Source organism: Anopheles gambiae, chromosome 2 (genome assembly GCF_943734735.2).
Source record: "Anopheles gambiae chromosome 2, idAnoGambNW_F1_1, whole genome shotgun sequence".
NCBI lineage: Eukaryota > Metazoa > Arthropoda > Insecta > Diptera > Culicidae > Anopheles > Anopheles gambiae.
The window spans coordinates 101,131,671-101,149,831 of record NC_064601.1 but is presented as its reverse complement, the minus strand read 5'-3'; the positions used below and the strand labels follow the sequence as shown (position 1 = coordinate 101,149,831).

General features: G+C 45.3%; 2 protein-coding genes across 12 annotated transcripts in view; one reads left to right on the top strand and one right to left on the bottom strand.

The window, feature by feature from the left end:
- Positions 1-11,848, top strand: part of LOC1277065 (copia protein) — a 66,315-nt gene extending 54,467 nt beyond the window's left edge. For 2 of the 4 annotated variants that reach the window (XM_061650412.1, XM_061650411.1), the window contains exons 6-7: positions 5,571-6,526; positions 6,591-11,848. In XM_061650412.1, coding sequence (XP_061506396.1) covers positions 5,571-6,526; positions 6,591-6,896 — 1,262 coding nt within the window. In that variant the 3' untranslated portion in view covers positions 6,897-11,848. Of the gene's footprint in view, positions 1-1,324; positions 5,347-5,570; positions 6,527-6,590 lie in introns of those variants that run through there. The other 2 variants (XM_061650409.1, XM_061650410.1) reach the window with 1 other exon arrangement.
- LOC1277063 (uncharacterized) overlaps positions 10,353-18,161 on the bottom strand; it is a 31,882-nt gene continuing 24,073 nt past the window's right edge. For 3 of the 8 annotated variants that reach the window (XM_061650401.1, XM_061650406.1, XM_061650402.1), the window contains 12 exons: positions 16,929-17,060; positions 16,534-16,857; positions 16,260-16,448; positions 16,052-16,189; positions 15,533-15,724; positions 15,042-15,224; positions 14,823-14,954; positions 14,267-14,356; positions 13,177-13,333; positions 12,944-13,110; positions 12,546-12,869; positions 10,353-12,457 (listed from right to left, as the gene is read on the bottom strand). In XM_061650401.1, coding sequence (XP_061506385.1) covers positions 12,087-12,457; positions 12,546-12,869; positions 12,944-13,110; positions 13,177-13,333; positions 14,267-14,356; positions 14,823-14,954; positions 15,042-15,224; positions 15,533-15,724; positions 16,052-16,189; positions 16,260-16,448; positions 16,534-16,857; positions 16,929-17,060 — 2,399 coding nt within the window. In that variant the 3' untranslated portion in view covers positions 10,353-12,086. The remainder of the gene's footprint in view (positions 12,458-12,545; positions 12,870-12,943; positions 13,111-13,176; positions 13,334-14,266; positions 14,357-14,822; positions 14,955-15,041; positions 15,225-15,532; positions 15,725-16,051; positions 16,190-16,259; positions 16,449-16,533; positions 16,858-16,928; positions 17,061-18,161) is intronic. The other 5 variants (XM_061650404.1, XM_061650407.1, XM_061650405.1 and 2 more) reach the window with 3 other exon arrangements.

Genomic DNA, 18,161 nt, shown 5'->3' with positions numbered 1-18,161 from the left:
GTAATACGGCAAATGATGTCACCGGACAACGTTCAGTATTACAGCTCACATATGCGTGCAAATGCGACAAAACAAAAAAGAATCCCGGTATTTATTTGTTTTTTATTTAATTTTACACTCGAACGAAAACGAACAGAGAAGAAAAATAACAAAGTGAATAAGATAAAAAGAGCGAGTTGAAAACAAAACCAAAAAAACTGCAACAAAACCGATAACGATTTTTTCCACTTCACCACTTCTACCCCACCTGTTGTATGCAGCTATTATTTGCAAACACAATACTCCCGTTTGATCGATTGCTGCCTTCTACCTAGCAAAGTTCGTTATTTTTAATAATCCTGCACGTTGATTCCAATTTTGCTACTTCAATCGTATTTTTTTTATTCCCTCCCCTGTCTATTTTGGAACTTTTTTATCTTACATTCTCTGCCCATTTGTGCAAGTAGAAAGTTGAACTATTCCTTTTTGTATTTTACTATAGAACGCGTGGAAATCGTGTTTAGCACTCGTTTGGTACCTTTTTCTTTTCTTTTTCTTAACGAAATAGCTTTGTTTTGTGATATTAGGTTTCTTGTTATATACAAAAAAGCCATAAATAGTAGATAACTGAATAGAAGAAGCATGTAAAACGAATGTATCTCAACAACTTCTAGCTTTTTGGTAGTTTTGTCGAGTATAGTTTTATAATTCCATAGTTTTCCTTTTGTTTCACGTGAAACTTTTAAAGGATATTTCTTTAAAAAGCCACTTTTAAGTTAATTTAGTAACTTAAATTCCTAATTCCGCTGCTCTTCTTTTTCCTTATTGAAGTATTTTTATTGGATTAAATTTTTATGTGCAAAAATGGCACAAAAGTTTTCCGTTTTATCAACCATTTTACTATTGTCTTTTTGATGAAAAACAAAGCAGTATCAAAAAAAGAAAAAAGAAAACCAAGCGAACAAACGCACACGCTAATGGATCCCATTTACTTTCACTGTTTCTGCTACTACTACCACTATTACTACTACCTTCCACTACTATTACTACACACACGCACACAAAAGCCGTACGGGCGTGAATTTGCAACTCTTTTTTTGATTTCCTACTCAAGCGGTTCTCCCAATTTCAAGCGAATTAAACTTCTCACACTTTTGCCGATAGAACCCTTTCCCCCTCTCTTGTAGTTACGAAAGGCAATTACGAAAGTTTGAAGTAAAACAAAGAGGATAGAAGATAGAAAGAAGACAGAGACAGAGAATATGAGTGCGCGCGCGTGCGTTACGAAATTAAATAGAAAACAAATAAATAATCAAAGCTCTCTTGTTCCCTTTTCCGTTCCCAGGTGGGCAATGGACGGTAATCGATACGAATTATTCGCGGTTTGGCATTGCGCCGATACAGACGAATTTAGGACTACAGCAGCAACAGCAACAGCAACAGCAGCAGCAACAACACCAGCAGCAGCAGGTGCAGCAGCAGCACCATCAACAAACGAGTCAGCAGCAGCAACAGCATCAACAGCACCAAGGTGATAGCCAAAGTTTGGGCAGTGCCGGCAACGGAGCGAACAACCCAGCGAACAGTGGCGCAACGGGCGGCGGTGCCGGGGCCAGTGCCGGCAGTGGCGGCAATAACGGTGGGCTCGCGGGGGCCTCCGCCACCAACTCGAACGCCACGACGCCGCAACCGACGACACCGGTGCAGATCTATCAGCATCCCTTCTCGCCCCAGATCATCTCGGTCAATCCGAACAGCATGGTCAACAGCTACCAGTCGTCGAACCTGTCCACCCCGACCTCCCCGCAGGCCGGCAGCGATCAAACGGCCGGGCTGGTGTATAGTACCGGCACGCCGAATCAGTCCCCGCTCGGCACCACGACGGCCACCGCATCCGGCACGAACGCGAGCGGGAACGGCGGCAACGGTGCGGCGGCTGCGGCCGGTGGCAACGGAGCGGCGGGCGGCAACGGTGCGGGCGCAGGGACGGCGGGCAGTGGAGCTGGGGCGGCGGGGGGCGCGGCGGGTGCGGCCGGCGCGACCGTACAGCAGCCGGTCAAGCGGAAACGATCCGTCAACCCGCAGGGCGACGAAAACTTCCTGCGCGCGCTCGAGGCGGTCCGCTTCGGTGGCATTGGGTTCTGCAAAGCCGCCCGGCTGTACGGCGTGAACAATCGCACGCTCTGGTTGGAGTACAAGAAGCGGGGCTACCCGATCAGCCGGCCGAGCATCAAGAATCGCATCAAGCTGGAACCGAACATATCACCGCCGCCGACGGCTACGACACCACCGGGCGACGAGAACGCCTCGCTGGAGCACTACGATACGGCCCTTTCCTCACCTGCCCTTAATATGTCCCTGCAGCAGCAGCAGCAGCAGCAGCAACAGCAGCAGGTACAGCAACAGCATCAAACCAACCAACAGCAGCAAGTCACCGCGGCTCAGCAGCAGCAGCAGCAGCAGCAGCAAACACAACAGCACCAGCAGCAACAGCAGCAGGGCACCGATACGACGAATGCTGCGGCGGCAGCTGCAGCTGCTGCCGTGGTGGCTGCCTCGTCCACCCCGCTCATGTGCCCACCGCACGGGCATACGATGGGCGTGATGGGCTTTCTCGATACCCGGCATGTCGATTTTACGACCACCGCCAGCCTGCACCAGATGTCCCGGCAGCGCTACCCGGACACGGCGACCGTCAACATGAACACGGGCGCCGTCAACCTGCAGGGGCTGAACTTTAACTCGATGTAAGGGGACGGGTGGCTTCGTGTTGTGACCGTGAACAGTGGTGCTGAGGGTACGGGGGGTGGCGACGGTGGCGACGGGATCATCGGTACCGATCAGGCGACCATTCTGTCGCTACGCGAGATGACGGAATCTTGAGACTCGCCATTCCCACGTACTCTTTTCAACCTTTCCGGCGGTGCGCAACAGGTGAAGCCACATAATCCGCGTGCGTGAAGCTCTTTAGACGCTAAGTAAAGTTGTACATACACAGGCAAGCAGCACCCCTTTTCTATCCCCCTCCCCCCCACTCCCTTCAAGCTCTCGATTAGTTTCGCCAGCACCTTTTTTTCGTGATCGATGTTCGATCATGGATAGACAATTTTAGCAAAACTTTCTCTTTGCTGTAAAAAGTTACTTGATTTCGGACATCTTACAGCTTTCTGTTCTGTAAGATGTCAACCTGTGTATTTGTATATTCGCTTTTTGCCCCATTTTGAGTGTCTGGAAAAGTTTCTTTTTCCCACTAACAGACATTAGTTCCTTTCTACTGGTACATAGTGTTGTCTCCCCTTCTTTTTTTTTGAATTTCATATAAATAAAATATGTGTCCCCAATTTAGTTCCTACTTAGGATGATGATTCCATTGCGGTGCTCGTAGAGCTGCCGTTTCCTCTAGTGTTTGTGGGTATATGTGCAACAGCCCCATACGAATATGGGTTTTCGATTTTCTCCTTGTGCTCCTTCATCATCATCATTCTCCCCGTCAAGATCCTAGCGCCTTCCAAATTCGTTTTATAGTGTGTATGTCCGTCTCTGTCTGTATGTGTGTTTGTGTGTGCGTGTGTGTGTGTGATTGTGCGTGTTAGTATTATTCTCGTCCCGTTGTGCAAAGTGATCACTTGCGTCGTGTAAAATATTATTTATGTTTCCATCTACTATGGGGGAGAACGAGAGACTTGGGCTTACTTTTTGTGTGGGGGTGTGTACAAGAAAACAGGAAGGAAACAAAATTATGCAGGCACAGGAAATTAAGAGTGAAAATTATTGCGTTTCTTAACAGCAAAGCAAACCACTGTATCTGAAAACTATTAAACAAACAAAGCACACAGAAAAGACTCTTATAATCCCGCATGTCGACAAGGAGGGGGAAGGCGGACAGGCCATCGGAACGGTTTAGCAGTAAAAGGTATTAAGCGGTAGTGAATGGTAAAGACAAGCATTCAAAGCATAGGAGAAAACGGAATCGTCGAACAAAATGGAACTTGTGAATAGTAAAATAAAGCGAAGGTAAATAGTATTTTTGTTAACTCTTTTTTAGCAGTTTGTACGTGTATATTTGTGAGAGAAGGTGCGTTGATGCACAAGCATCGCATCGCTCTAGAGTCAGTCATGGAAAATCATCGAGGCGCACGGTTTAAACAGAGCATAGTAGTGTAAAGCATACAAGATAAAACGGGATGAGAGAAACAAAAAGCGCGGACACATAAACCAAAACTAACCTTCACCGAATGGCGCGCGATGAGCCGTTGCGTGAAAGTAATCAGTAAGTTATTTCGGCGTATGACAATTGATGACGATTTGAGCATTGCAATGCTACAATAGCGTAAAACCAGTATCAAAAAGAACACACAGAAGACACATATTCACTGCTGCGGTCACCACTAAAGGGTGGGGTCACCACATAATGAAACACAATTTTGCGAACGAAAAATGAACAAAATAACAGATGTGCGTTAGAAGGGAAGGACAGCGAACCGATATCATTCAAAAGCATTTTGCGACGAAACAAAAAGACATTTACACGATCATAAGCAAAAGAACAACAAACCAACAGATGGGAAAAGAGAAAAAAAAAATCTAAACTGAAAAGGAAGAAACACTAAGCAGTAGTACACTAAGATAAGTCAACGGAAGAAACGAAACGGAAGCGAATAATGAAGCAACATTGTGTATAATAAACGGATAGACGCATACTAAAGTTATTGTAAGATTAAAGAACAAATGTCGATTGCATCAGGAAAGTGTAGCTGAAATGCACCTTTCGCCAGCTGAAGAAAAGTGCACATAGTCAAGATGGTAAAGCGCGGAGAGAGGAGGAGGAGGACGAAGAGGAAGAAGAGAGAAAAAACACACACACAACCAACCCTAATCCTAATTTACATCGGTTCACAGTAAACGGATGAAGCAATTTAATGAAAGTGAGAAAACAAAAAAAAACGACAACTAGAAAAGCAAAAGCATATTAAAAGAAGAGAGGATAAAATGATTGTTGTATAAAGAACCGGTATCGTTGCGCCATGTTGTGTCGAGTCATACGGTGGGCGCCCAGCTGAGCGTCACAAATAAATAAATGAAAAAGGCCATTTGTATCAGTTTGTTTAAGAAACACATGTGTACACAAAACTATCCATACACGAGAAAAATAATAAGAGAAAGAAGAAGAAGAAGAAAAAGAACATAACATACCAGGAAACAATGCAGAAAGGAGAGAGCGAAAGAGAAAATCAAGAAAAAGAAAAGTACAGGACACATGAGAAGGAAGGAAGCATGAAAAGATGAAAGTAAACACGTTCTGTGCAAAAAATAAGTATTTACTTACGTGAGTAATTTAAATAAATTGAAACAAAATGAAAAAAAAAATCGACTTGGTTTCCTATTTTTCATTTGTTTGTATTTCTTTCTTTTTTTTTTATATATTTACTCGTTCATTTCACTCATTTCATTTCCTTCTTTATTGAGAGGCTGAATTACTATTGTTTATTATTATGCTTTCTTTCCCTAATTCCCGGACACACTGTTTAGTTTTAAGTACTTCGATGACTATTTTCTATTTCGATTCTTCATTTCTTTATTCTCTCCTCCAGTGGCTGACATGGCACGAATGGCGCTCGGACTAGTGCCCGGTCAATCGTCCTCCTCAACGTCGAGCGGTGCGTCGGAATCGAGCGTCGGCACCGGTAGCGCTGGCAGCAGCGAACAGTCGACCGCCACGTCCGGTGGCCATATCGTAAGTTCGGGCCCGAAGCGAGGCCGCCTACTGATACGCCAGCAGCGCATCAAGAAGGAGAGCGATTCGTCGTCGGCCGGGCCGCAACCGTACGAACCGGACACACCGTCGGACGACAACAGCCCGACGGCACAGTACGGCCATCAGAACCTGTTGACCGTGCCGTCGCACCATCGGTTCGAGCGGCAGGTGTCCGAACCGATCCTGCCACTGTCGTCGATCGCGTCGTCGGGCCGCCAGAACTCGACCGATCGGGCCCACGGCCATCTGCTGTCCGTTCCCTCCAACACCACCACCACCACCACCCAGCAGGCGTACCTGGTGAAGCAACACTCGCACCCACTGCTGCCGAGTCAAACGTCGGGCGGAGGTCACGGCGCCACCGTTTCGTTCGAACCGCTGCAAACGTACACTCTGCAGCGGCAGCTCTCTCACCCTGGTACGGTGCAACGGGGCAGCTCGACACCGCTGACGCTGGTTACGAGTAGCAGCGGCTCGACGCACTACCTCACCCCTTCCTCCTCGCTCAAGACGGACTCGGACGAGGAGGGTGGCAGTGTTCCGGCCACACCGATAACGGCAATTCCGACGATTCAGCTACAGTCGAGTGTGGATCGGACAGGACCCAGCCCAACGGTTGTTATTGTACCGGCCGAACCCGTGCAGACAACTGCTACCACAAGCAGCAGCAGCAGCAGTGGCAATGTAAGCGAACAGTCGTCGTCAAATACGCCGACCACCATCACGTCCGCACCGACGAGTACCATCCGTGTGAAAGGTGAAGAGCTATCCCGGTCAATATCAACACCATTGGTGAGTATTTTTGTGTAAACATTTGTCCACTACGATGGTAACCGTTTCCCTTCCTATGTTTTAGACCTCATCCCGCTCAACCGACATCCCGGGGCTGGATAATCCCCGCTCCAGCCACTGTCCGGTGGTACGCGAAGGGCCCGCCCTTGGTTGCAACTTCTGCTGGAACACGATCGACGCGCACGGACGGATCTTGCGCCGCAAAACCAAGTACCACTGTCCGGAGTGTCAGACGAATCTGTGCATTGTGCCCTGCTTCCAGGAGTATCACGAGCGCCAGTCGGCAGAGAATCCTACCCCAACGAACGACAGCGGTGGCGGTGGCACAAAATCAGGCCTGCGGCACTACGCCAAATCGGGTTCGATGTAAGCCAGACCGAAAGAAGCTAGGAGAAACAGAGATTTGGATTTGAATTTGAACTATTTGGTACAAACGGAGAAGGTGGGTGACCAAACAAGGGGTGTAGGTACACGATCGCTCGCCTACGCGTGGGCTCAGATCGATCGTACCCGTGTATTGGATTTTTGGTGCAAACGCGTTGACAAAATGCTTTGCCATGTTTTTAGGATTTTAGGACGTTTTTGCCGTACTTTCCTTCCACCGTTTGGGTTGGCAGAAGATGGTGAAAAGCAAAACGAGAAAAACAGCGCGCGACTCAAAACAAGAGCGCTCCTTTGTGTAATTGGTGTAATTGGTAGGATGTTAACGTGTTTTCTGTTTCTTTGTTTGGATGTTTGATGTATTGTTGAATGAATAGGGACGATCACTTCCGATCACTTTATGGACACAAACATCCCAACGAACGGTATCAATTGATGTAAAAAAAAACACGTAGGATTTAATTCTAAGGCGAATAGGTACATTGAATAGGTTTGCTCACAGACAGTGAGGCACAATTCCTCTGGAATACGGGATTTTACAGGGGATCTGAGAGTCGTGGGACACTTTCTGGATGCTTTCGTGAAGGATTGGAATTTTATAGGTTAGGAATTGGATTATACAGCACCCTTTTTGGGCAAATCCAATAGGAATCCTATAAGTCTGCCTAAAATAGGAGCCATAAAGTCTAATTCCCTTCATATAATGTTCACCTCCTATTGGAAACATAGAATAAAATGTCCTACAACTATGAGAGCCTCTGAAATCCCCTGTATTAGGCAAACTGTGTTTCAGAGTGCAGTGAAGGTACTTTTTTCGACATATACGAGACAGCATGTTTTTGGAAAGTTAATGAAGAAATGAAAAACTTACTCGCTTATCGGTGTGTATTTGTGTGTGAGTGTGTGTGTGCTGAGTGCGTGGTATGTGTGCTTTATACTCAAAATCATTGGTCAAGACACAGCCAGCCCAAGACAGCCAATCGGGCAAAGAGACATCTTTACCACAAGAGTTACCATTTTGCGGTGGTTCAAAGAAGGTTTAGGGAAGCCGCCAATGCATAGCAAATTGCTAATGCTAATGCTAAAGCAAAACATCTACACATTAGTAACAAAAATGTAGTGGAATGACTGTTTGTAGTAACAAAAAAAGTAGCATTAAATGTGCATTCGTATTCTGGTATCCCTAGCGAAATGTGAAGAGGAAAATGTATTTTTCCCAAGCCTTTGTTTTTGTGATTGGCAACCTGCTATTGGTGGCCAACATCTACCCTTCAGGCCATCCTGAGCTGTAGTTGTTCATGTAGTTGAATGACGTTCAGCCTTTTTATGGTTTCAGTTTTTGGCACACGAAATATGGGGCAAATGCTCTCTCACACACATACACGGAAGATTAGCTTCCACGCTGCAGCGTTTTAACGATGTTCCAGTGAGGACAGTCAGAGCGAACTCCTTGAAAAGCCCATATAAAAATACACATATATATACATATAATATATCGTATTCATATATACACCTATGCGCAGACATATGACTGCCGTCACATTGTTGTACCATGGATAAGTCTAACTATTTTTACCATTTAATAGAACGTACCTGAAAAAAATTTGGAGAATGCATTGATCCGTGAGTGTGTGTGTGTGTGTGTGTGTGTGTATGAATGTGTGCGTGTAGGATGTAATTTGCATTAAAACGAAATGAAACAGCTGACAAGGCGCGCTATACCTTTACGTTTAATCTACGCGTATCATTAAACTATCACCGTGTACCGGGTTCAGGAGGATTTATGAAATAATTAAGGACGAGAAGTGAAGAAACCGCGTACAGTGGAGTGTTAGAAACATTCTGTTCTCCTTCTCTGCTCCCAGCAAATAGCGAGACGGTTTGGATATTTTTATAAGCGATATTTAAACGAAAATCATACCACACACACATGCAGCACATGAGAGCAGCGATGTGTCCTTGTTCAGACCGCATGGAAACGCTTTTAGAAGGGAAAACAAGGGTGAAGAGATTGAAGAAGAAGTCTTTGTTTTTAGAAGCAAGGGAAGTGTTTGCAGGGCACGGTTGATTCGGTTCGGTTGATTTTCAAACATTTTCATACCCACAAAAAAGGAGATTAATTTAGTAGAGCAGAAAGAGCGAGTTGCGAGGTGCATGTTTTGTGTTAAGTTGGTGTATGTGTTTGGTGTGGTTTGAACAGAACGTACAAATTTTTCGTCCATATTACCGAGGTACCGGGAAAGAAAATTCTGCTCAGAGCGGGCGCATATATACACATTCTTAGCACACAAGAGCAACCATTATCTACAGAGTGGGGGGAAGCAAAAACTGCAGGAGAAGTTAGTAATGTATACATATGAATTACAAGTGAGATGACAGTAGTAACGAACATATTGTGTAACGTGAAACAGGAGCTAAACAACCGAAAAGGAGATGCTGTGTAGCATGTAGAAATTTAAACGAACTTGTTAGAAACGAACACACACACACACACACACACGTGCCGGTTGGCAATTTGGTTTCCTCCAGCATCCCGATTAGTATCACCCACGTCTCGTCGAACGTTGATACAACTCGAGAGGTGAGATTTGGACACAATGAACCCACGAACGTTTTTGGTCATGCGAACGAACACTGCTGAATGATAGATGACCAATAGTAGAAATATTATCCCCCCCTCTTGTCCCTCTCCCAACATACAAACTGATGATGTTGTTTTAATCGTAGGAACTGAGCACTAAAAAAAAAAACAAACAACAAACCCTGGCAACAATTGTGTACGCTAAAACCACATGTTGTGAAACTATATTTTTGTACCGTTAAATATAGGAGAAAACAAAGAAACAAACTCTATCTGTTATTAAAAACGTTGCACGATCGTTGGCGATCCAAGGAGAAATTGGGGTGTGATCACGATTTGTTGTAAACAAACACTAAAAATCGCATAAAAATAGGGATTTTTGTGTTGTTTAGGGGACAGGAAAACACACACAAAAACCCTCGTAAACACTACAAGTGAAAACACAAATTCGCCAATGCAACACGAGTTTTAGTAACTGCAGCAAACAAAGTAGAGATCGCAGCAAGCGATCATTCAATTCAATTCGGAGAGTTCGATTGGAGAAAAGCGACGAACGTGTACCATTCGATGATATGCATATGTGTGTTTTTGTGTGCGCGTGTGCGAGTGTGTATGTGTGCGTGTATTGATGTAGCCGGCCAAAACGAAGGGAAATGGGGTTGTGTTGTGACCTTTCCCCTTTTTTGGATACGATACGATCGTGGACGTGGCTTACTACGGTGGATGTAATAAATCCGATTAAAACCAAAAAAATGCGAAAAATGCACAACAGAGAGTGGATAGTGAATGGAGTGTGTTTTATTGCTTAACGAGAATACAAACTACTACAAACAAACACGCACAACAAATAGTCTTTCGCCCAGCTTTAGTTTGCTACCAACTTACGAGGAAGCTTGCATTTTATTTACAGCATTTATGACGCATTATTATCATTTTGTTTTGTGAGGCATATCAATGTCCGTTTAACGTTATTACAGTTTGTTTTTACTACATTCATGTTGTTGTTTTTTTTCTTAAATCAGTGTTTCGTTTTTTTCGTCAATCTGGCACTGTTTTACAGGAACAGGAGAGCTGGTAACATCAAGCAAAAGAAAATTTTGGATAATTTTTATAAAAACAGGCTATGAAGAGTTTCTGGCATTAAAAGTCTTAATATATAAACAGGATACAGAGACAGAAAGAGAACTGCTACGCTACGAGTGCATAGCACAAAACAGTACACAAAAAACACAGATAACATATGTTTTTAATTAACTAAACTAATCGATAAAGGGCACAAACACAACAGCGGAAGGTTAAACGGAAACAAACCCCTTTTCTAAAATTACTAAACTTCTAACAGGTTGCACACAACAGTAGACAGCTGCTTAGGCTGAAGCAGCTGGCGCTACCTCTGAAACTGGTGGCCTGTCGTTATGTCGTCGTCAGTATCTCATGTCGTTTCGGTAGTGTCTTTTCGCAAATTTTGTTGTTCGCACTGTCGTGCGCCCACACACACACACACACACTAAACACTCGGGATGTGATGCAGCACGCTTTTGCATAAACACACATACACACTTACACACGCGTGCTTTTGGCAAAAGAGGGACACACATCCTCGATCGTGCGGTGCGACACGTGCGATGGAACCCAGTGGAACCGAGTAAAGTATATCGTGAGCCGTGTATTTCTCTCCCTCTGAACGGTAAAACATCCGCGACTCGCTGTGGGATGCGCTTTCGTGCTTCTTCTTGTGGTACGACAACGTTACGTTGTGTTACGTTAACGTTACACGTTGAATTTCTCCGAAACGGAACAAAAATGCATGCATTGTGAGCAGGTCCGTGTCCAATAGCACAGTTCGATACGATTTCGTGTCTTCATCCTCTACACTACATCTTATTGCGGGATTGATTTATGTTCTTTTTTTTTTGCTTCTAAGTTTCACAATTTTTCTCTCTTTTTTACCAAAAAAGGATACAAGTTTTGTTTTCAGCTACTTTATCCTGCTTTTGTGTTTTATGTTTGTTTTTCACCCCCGAAGGAATTTGCTTTAACGTTATGGGTTATGTCGTCTTGTTCGTTATTATTTATCATCATCTTCATCATCATCATGATCACAGCGAAGAACATGTTGTAATTTATCGATCAATTTGTTTATTGCTCATCTTTGGTCTGTTTTGTTTCTTCTTCTTCTCTTGTTCTGCTGCTTCAGCTCCTCTCCACAGTTTGCATACGTTGCTTTGTTTTACCATAACAAAATTAAACCATTTTATCTCATCTTCGCTTCTTGCTTAGTTCGGTGTCCGCTTTTCCGGGGCAGTTGTTCTGTGGATCATTGGAACGGCGGAGGTTGGTGAGAGAGGGAAGGATACACAGAAACAAAAAAACGGGAAAAGATCGACCCAACAAATGTCCGCCTCTTCGAATATGGATCCCACACTGCCGCCCTTCTTCGCCCCGCCACTTTTGTCCACACTCTATCGAGCACGATCAACTAACGATCGTAGCTGCACTTGATTGTTCGGCTGCATTTTTTTGCTCTGTCTGTCTAACGCTTACACTGGAAGAATATGTACCCTAAAGAGAGAGTGCGCCCGGCCGGTTCGCCTAGCATTAGTTTTGCTTCGGATGCGGTACCGGTGCGGGCGGGGCAGGCTTGAAGCACTGTAGCAAAAATGCAGTGTAGATGACGAACCCGAGTCCGAGCGCGATCAGTGCGTACATGAAGATGTTCAGCTCCGGCTGGCGGAATCGGTTCTTGCGCAGCCACTCGAGCACGTCCTGCTCGTCGTACATGTCGCCCCGGTAGATGCTGGGGAAGCGCTTGCGGAAGTACACGATCGCGGGCAGCTTGGTGACGCCCCACTTGCGCGCGTACCGCGGATCGCCCATCTTGACGAAGGTGATGTCCAGGTTGTCCGTTTCGCTGTCGATCAGCTCGAGCCTTTCCAGCACGGCCTCGCTCTCCTCGTGATCTTCCTCGACTGTGAAACGGAATGCTCTCATGCGATTAGTGTGAATGTCCAGGACGGAACATCGGGACAGCGCAACACTCCTCCGATCGATACTTACAGAAATAGACGGCCAAGAATTCGTTCTCGTCCAGCAGCTTGTTCAGCATCTTGCGATTCACCTCCTCGATTTCGTTCTTGATCTCGAACACGTCCTGCGACGTGAGCCAGTTCATGACACGCTCGTGATCGTGCATGTCACCGTCGTACAGCATCGGGATCTGCTTGCGGTAGTACACCAGGGACGGGATCGTCGTGACGCCATACTTGTGTGCCGCATCCAGGCTGGCCACCTTGACAAAGTCGATACCGTACAGGTCCACCTCGCCGTCGATCAGCTCCAGCTCCTCCAGGATGTCGTCACACTCGGCACAGTCTTCATCGTCTGTGTAGGGCGAGAAGCGATCATGCCGTAAGTTATCAAGGAAGATGATTCTCACTCCAGCAGGGTTTACTTACAGTAGAACACACACAGCAGTGGCGACTGTTCCATCAACCGATCCAGCATACGCTCGTTAACTTCCTCGATCTCGTCCGCCAGCTCACGGTTGTCATCGTCCACCAGCCACTCCAGCACGGACTGCTCGTTCTGAAGATCACCCTCGTAGATCAGTGGGTTACCGTTTCTAATGGAGCAGAGAGGAATAGTTTGTCAACTCATTCTCATAAGAGTTTGAATGTCGATGGCCTACCTGAAGTACACCAGCGCCGGGAATGTCTTGATGGAGTAGCGCTTCGCCAGCTGTGGATCCTGAATCTTTACCATGTGTATACCGAACACGTCCAGCTCGTCGTCGATCACCTCCAAACCCTCCAGGATCTGATCGCAAATGTTGCAATTGATCTTGTCTGTCGATAGAAGGCATAATAACGGAATTAGAGAACCTCACATAGAATATATACTCTAGAAGATGTAGAAATCAACATTCAAAGAGAAAGAGTGAGAGTTACATCCAAGGAAACAAAGAGAGAGAGAGAAAGGCGCACAAAACGGTAGAGCTGAAGAAATGAAGGAAATAGTTTTTGCCACAATCAAACATTGAGCGTACGCAGGAAGAAAGCATCGATGGAGTATTGTAATAAACACACGGTGCCAGTTTAGACGAAACAAAAACAACAACAACAGACTGTATACAGTGAGGGCGGGGTGGATGGTACAGGGAGCAGGACACAGACATACTGCCGAAGACGTTCATCCGGTGGAAGAGACAAAAAACATTAACGAGCATTCTCGCGGGCACATCGATCGGAAAGGACACATTCGGCAAGGAATTTCAGTAAGCGCAGGACATGTTTAGGGGTTGATGGGCAAATCGTTGACGGTGCTATCCGTGAGTCCGGCGGAAAGCTTCAGAAGAGCCTGATTGATTACAGACAGATAAGGGATAAGGGACAAGCTGTTAGGAAGACATATTGAAGATCGCGATTGAAGGTACATACATGAGGAAGATCAAAGCACAGAAGATCATATAGGCATAGAGAGGAGTTGCATGGTAGGGTTCATGTGTTCCCCGACACAGACGGAATGCCAAAGTGAGGACAAATGTAAATAGACATTATTGAAGAAAGAGCCATAAACAAGAAGGGGGTGCCAAGGGCAGGAAGAAACAGCTTTGTTAAAACGGCTAGCAGCATGAACATGAAGACAAACAGAGAGAACACGGAACAGATAGAGGGAGTCCACAAGGCTTCACATAGTACACGAGGATAACATAGACAAATTGATAAAGAAAATGGGTGGATTTGGGGAGGCTTATCTGAATTGGATTTGCTACTATATACCTGAAATTCCTTCCCGTGCAAATTCCTTTCGCTTGCGGATGTTTTCCGCGGAACAAAAACTTCGGCAGTACGAGGGTGATTTGAATTTGTCTGTGTTGGTGGTGTGTGCAAGAAAGTGTTGTTTGCAGTGTATATGTTTGTATGCGAGTACGGGTCCAGCAAAAAAAGGCAAACAGTGGAAGGATATTGAAGTGTAAATAACGCAACAAGAAGATGCACAACATCCGGAAGGTGCGCATATTATCAAAATAAAGAATAAAAAGTGAACGGTGCGTGGAATCGTTTAATCGTTGGTGGTGCGGTAAAAAAAAGAAAAGAAGAAGAAAATAACAAAGAAAAAGAGAAAACCATATTAGGAACTGTTTGAGGGTTTCGCTACCATTTTGCCACATTGACGGTAAATCGGGTGCAACAAAAATGATGGGGCGATGGGAGGGATTTACAATTTTGAGAGGCATTCTTCAGCAGTTGGGAGAGAAGGGCCAATTGAACTGTGGGCGTCGGGAAGTTGGAAGTTGGGGAAGAAAGAAAACAAAAACACGTGCGTAGCACTTACAGAAGTACACGGCCAGGTACTGCGTTTCGTCCACCATCGATTCCAGCATGACGCGCGTGATCAGTTCGATGCGATCTTCGGTCTTTTGCGTGATCAACCATTGCAGGACTTCTTCCTCCTCATCCAAGGAACCTTTGAAGTGAGACCAGTAAGAAGAGATGTTATTATAAAGGACACGGATATCTCTATATTGAGTAACCACAGTAACAGTAACCTTACCTTCAAACACATTCGGCACGTTGTCCTCGAAGTACACCAGCACCGGGTACTCGGAGATGCCGTACTGTTCCGCGATCGAGAGATCGTCCGTCTTGACGAACATGATGCCATGTCGGTCACAGTCGTCGTCGATGTTTTCCAGCGATTCCAGCACACCCGAACACTGCTCACACTCGTCCGTGTCTTTGGAGTCGTTGGAAGATATGGACAAACACAAACTTTAGTTAATATCTCTCTAAACCGACCAGCAAGCAGGTTCCTTCTGGGGGAGAATTACAGGTTACAGAACACGTTAGAATGTGCATTAATTTTAGTAGTTTTAATACACAAAGGTTGGTTCGCTATAAATGGTGTGATCGGAAATGGAACAACTTTTCCAAGCCCAAGCTCATGCAACAGTGGTGTGTGGCGTGTGGATTGGAACTTTTGGGACTCTGGAAAACTCTCTTGGAACTGAGGATTTCTGAGGGGCGGGTTTGCTATAGCTATACCCTCCACGGATGACGGTGCAGCCGCCGGTGGCGGTGTTGGTGGCGGGGTCGTTGGAGCATCACCCTCGGTATCCTCTCCGTCGTCCACTACCTCCGCGGAGCTCGCCGCATCGAGCAGCCCCTTGCGCTCCTTCGCCTTGCGCTGCTTTTTGGCGCCCTTCGTGAAGCAAGCCTCACAGGTCGTTTTGTTCCCTAGAGATCCCCGTGCGGTAAATTTACACATAAAACAATAAAGAAAGGTGTGTAGGTGTATGTGCGTATAAGAGAGTTATCATCAGTTGATGCAGATCAGTCGGTATTAATGTTTACACAGAGTCTGTGTGTGTTTTGTGCTAAATAAATAGGTGTACAATCAAAGAATTCAGTGCTCTGTGATGGCCAAGAAAACAAAAAAACCTAAACATAATCTCAAATGTCAAATCATATTAGCACATTTTGGAGCGGAACGTCAGTTGACACTGACACTCCACAGCCTACTCCACATGGGGTACGTTTGCTGGGCGCGCTGGAATTACTTACAGAAGTACACTGCCAGTGCGTTGGAATCTTCGATGAGAGCAAGCAGTTTCGGTCCATCCAAATCCTCGATGACGTCACCGCCGGGGTTCTTCTGTGTCATTAGCCAGTTCAAGATTTCATCTTCATCGTTAAGATCGCCTACGAAAAGGGAACAAACGTTATGTAACAATGTGCGCTTATTCGCTCCGAAGAAATAAGACCTGCTTACCTGCGTAGATGACAGGTTCCTTTGATGACAGCTTGAAGAAAACGATACCGGGCAGCGCGTACACACCGAGCTCCTTTGCCATTTGCTTGTCGTCGATCTTGACAAAGTTAATGCCGGCACCGTCCGCCTCGTCATCGATGTGTTCGATCTCGGCCAGCACGCGTGGACACTGCTTGCAATCGTCGCTATCTACGCAACCAAGGGCAACAGAAAAAGGTAAGTTTTAAAAGCTTCTTTCCTTTACATACAATTCCCACTGTGAGGACACACTTACAGAAGAACACAGCTAAATAGTCCGATGCTTGGCGAATCTTCTGGAACATTTTTCGGTTAACCTTCTCGATGTGGTCGGTCATCTCCATGTTGTGCGGATCGGTCAGCCAGTCGAGCAGTTCCTCCTCGTCGTCGATGTCACCGTCGTAGTTGATCGATTTTCCCTTCCGGAAGTAGGTCACACCGGGCGGGTTGCGGAAGCCAAACTTCTTCGCCATCAGACGATCGCTGCACTTCACCAGCAGGATGCCATAGTCGGCCGCCTCGTCATCGATCAGCTCAATGTGGCGCAGAATCTTGGGCGTGTTGGGATCATCCTCGACATCTGGGAATCAAGACACGAAGGAGTTGGCAAGTTTGTTTTCCAAAGACGACGACTTCGCATTGGACACTTACAGAATACAACTCCGAGGAAGTCTTGGCTATCGATCAGGCTCAACAGTTCGTCTCGTTCCACCTCCTGGATGCTTTCGTCCGTCTTCTGTCCGTGCATCCAATCCAGCACGTCGTATTCGTTCAGCAGGTCACCTGCGAAAGTATCATCACAATTCCGACCATTTGGGCAGAGCCAACCGTGTGGGCAGAGTGACCACGGTGCGGAAGGGTAGAAAGTAGATAGTTTGAGTAATCATATTAATTAATCATTAATTAGCATTATGTGTCAAGCAGCACTTCTAGTGACGACAGCTCCAAGGAGGAATTACTGTGCACTATTGGCATTAGAAATACTTACATCCTGCAGTGGGCTAATATGAACTACCAAAAGTTGCATCACATGTACGGACGTGTGTAAAACAAGGTAGAGGTGCGTAAAGATAGATTTACACAGCGAGAGAGCGAGAGAGAAGGAGCTATGAGAGATGATGTTGTGAGAAGTGGACAAAAAGACCACGTTGAACAAAACGCAAACAGTTAAAGTATTCGTCACATGATAGGGATAGACCGTTTAAAAACTGTAAACACGGAATCGTTGTTGGTTTTTTTTTGGTAATTGGTTTCACTTTCTTTGTTTCCATTTTTCAGTAAAAGTAAAAGATAAAAAGGCATTTTAACAATAAGGGAGGATGGTTTTCTCGATCCTTTTAGCTCTTAGTTATTTCTTGCTTCTCCTTTCGTTTGAATTTTTCTTCTCGTTTGTATGTTCACTTGTTTTGAGTTTCTAGAATAGAAACGTTTGTTTTTGTTTTGTTTTACTCTTGCCTGCTTCTTTGAGAGTTTCATTCTGTGAACAGTTTTGCATTTGTTTCGTTTGCTTTTCATTATACTCGCTTTCATCGTTCCTCTATTTTATCTTCTCACTCATATGTTTGAGTTTAATTAGTTTTATCTTTTCTTCTAACTATCATTTCCTTCTTTGAACCACACAATCATCATTGGTGGGTGACTTTGCAATTTGTATGAAATAGTTCTAGTCTTCTTCTTTGAATACAGTTTTACTTTTTTGTTCCACTTTCTGTTCGTTTTCTCTTTGAGTTTTATCACTTCTGCTACTTACTTTCTCCCTTTCCCTTCCCCGGGCTTTTTTCTTACATTTTGTTGTCTTTCTCTTCTCTGACTAGATGTTTGCGTCTTTGAAAGTTTGACAACCGTACACTAAACTCAAATTAGTTCACGCGTTGTGTGTCGTTT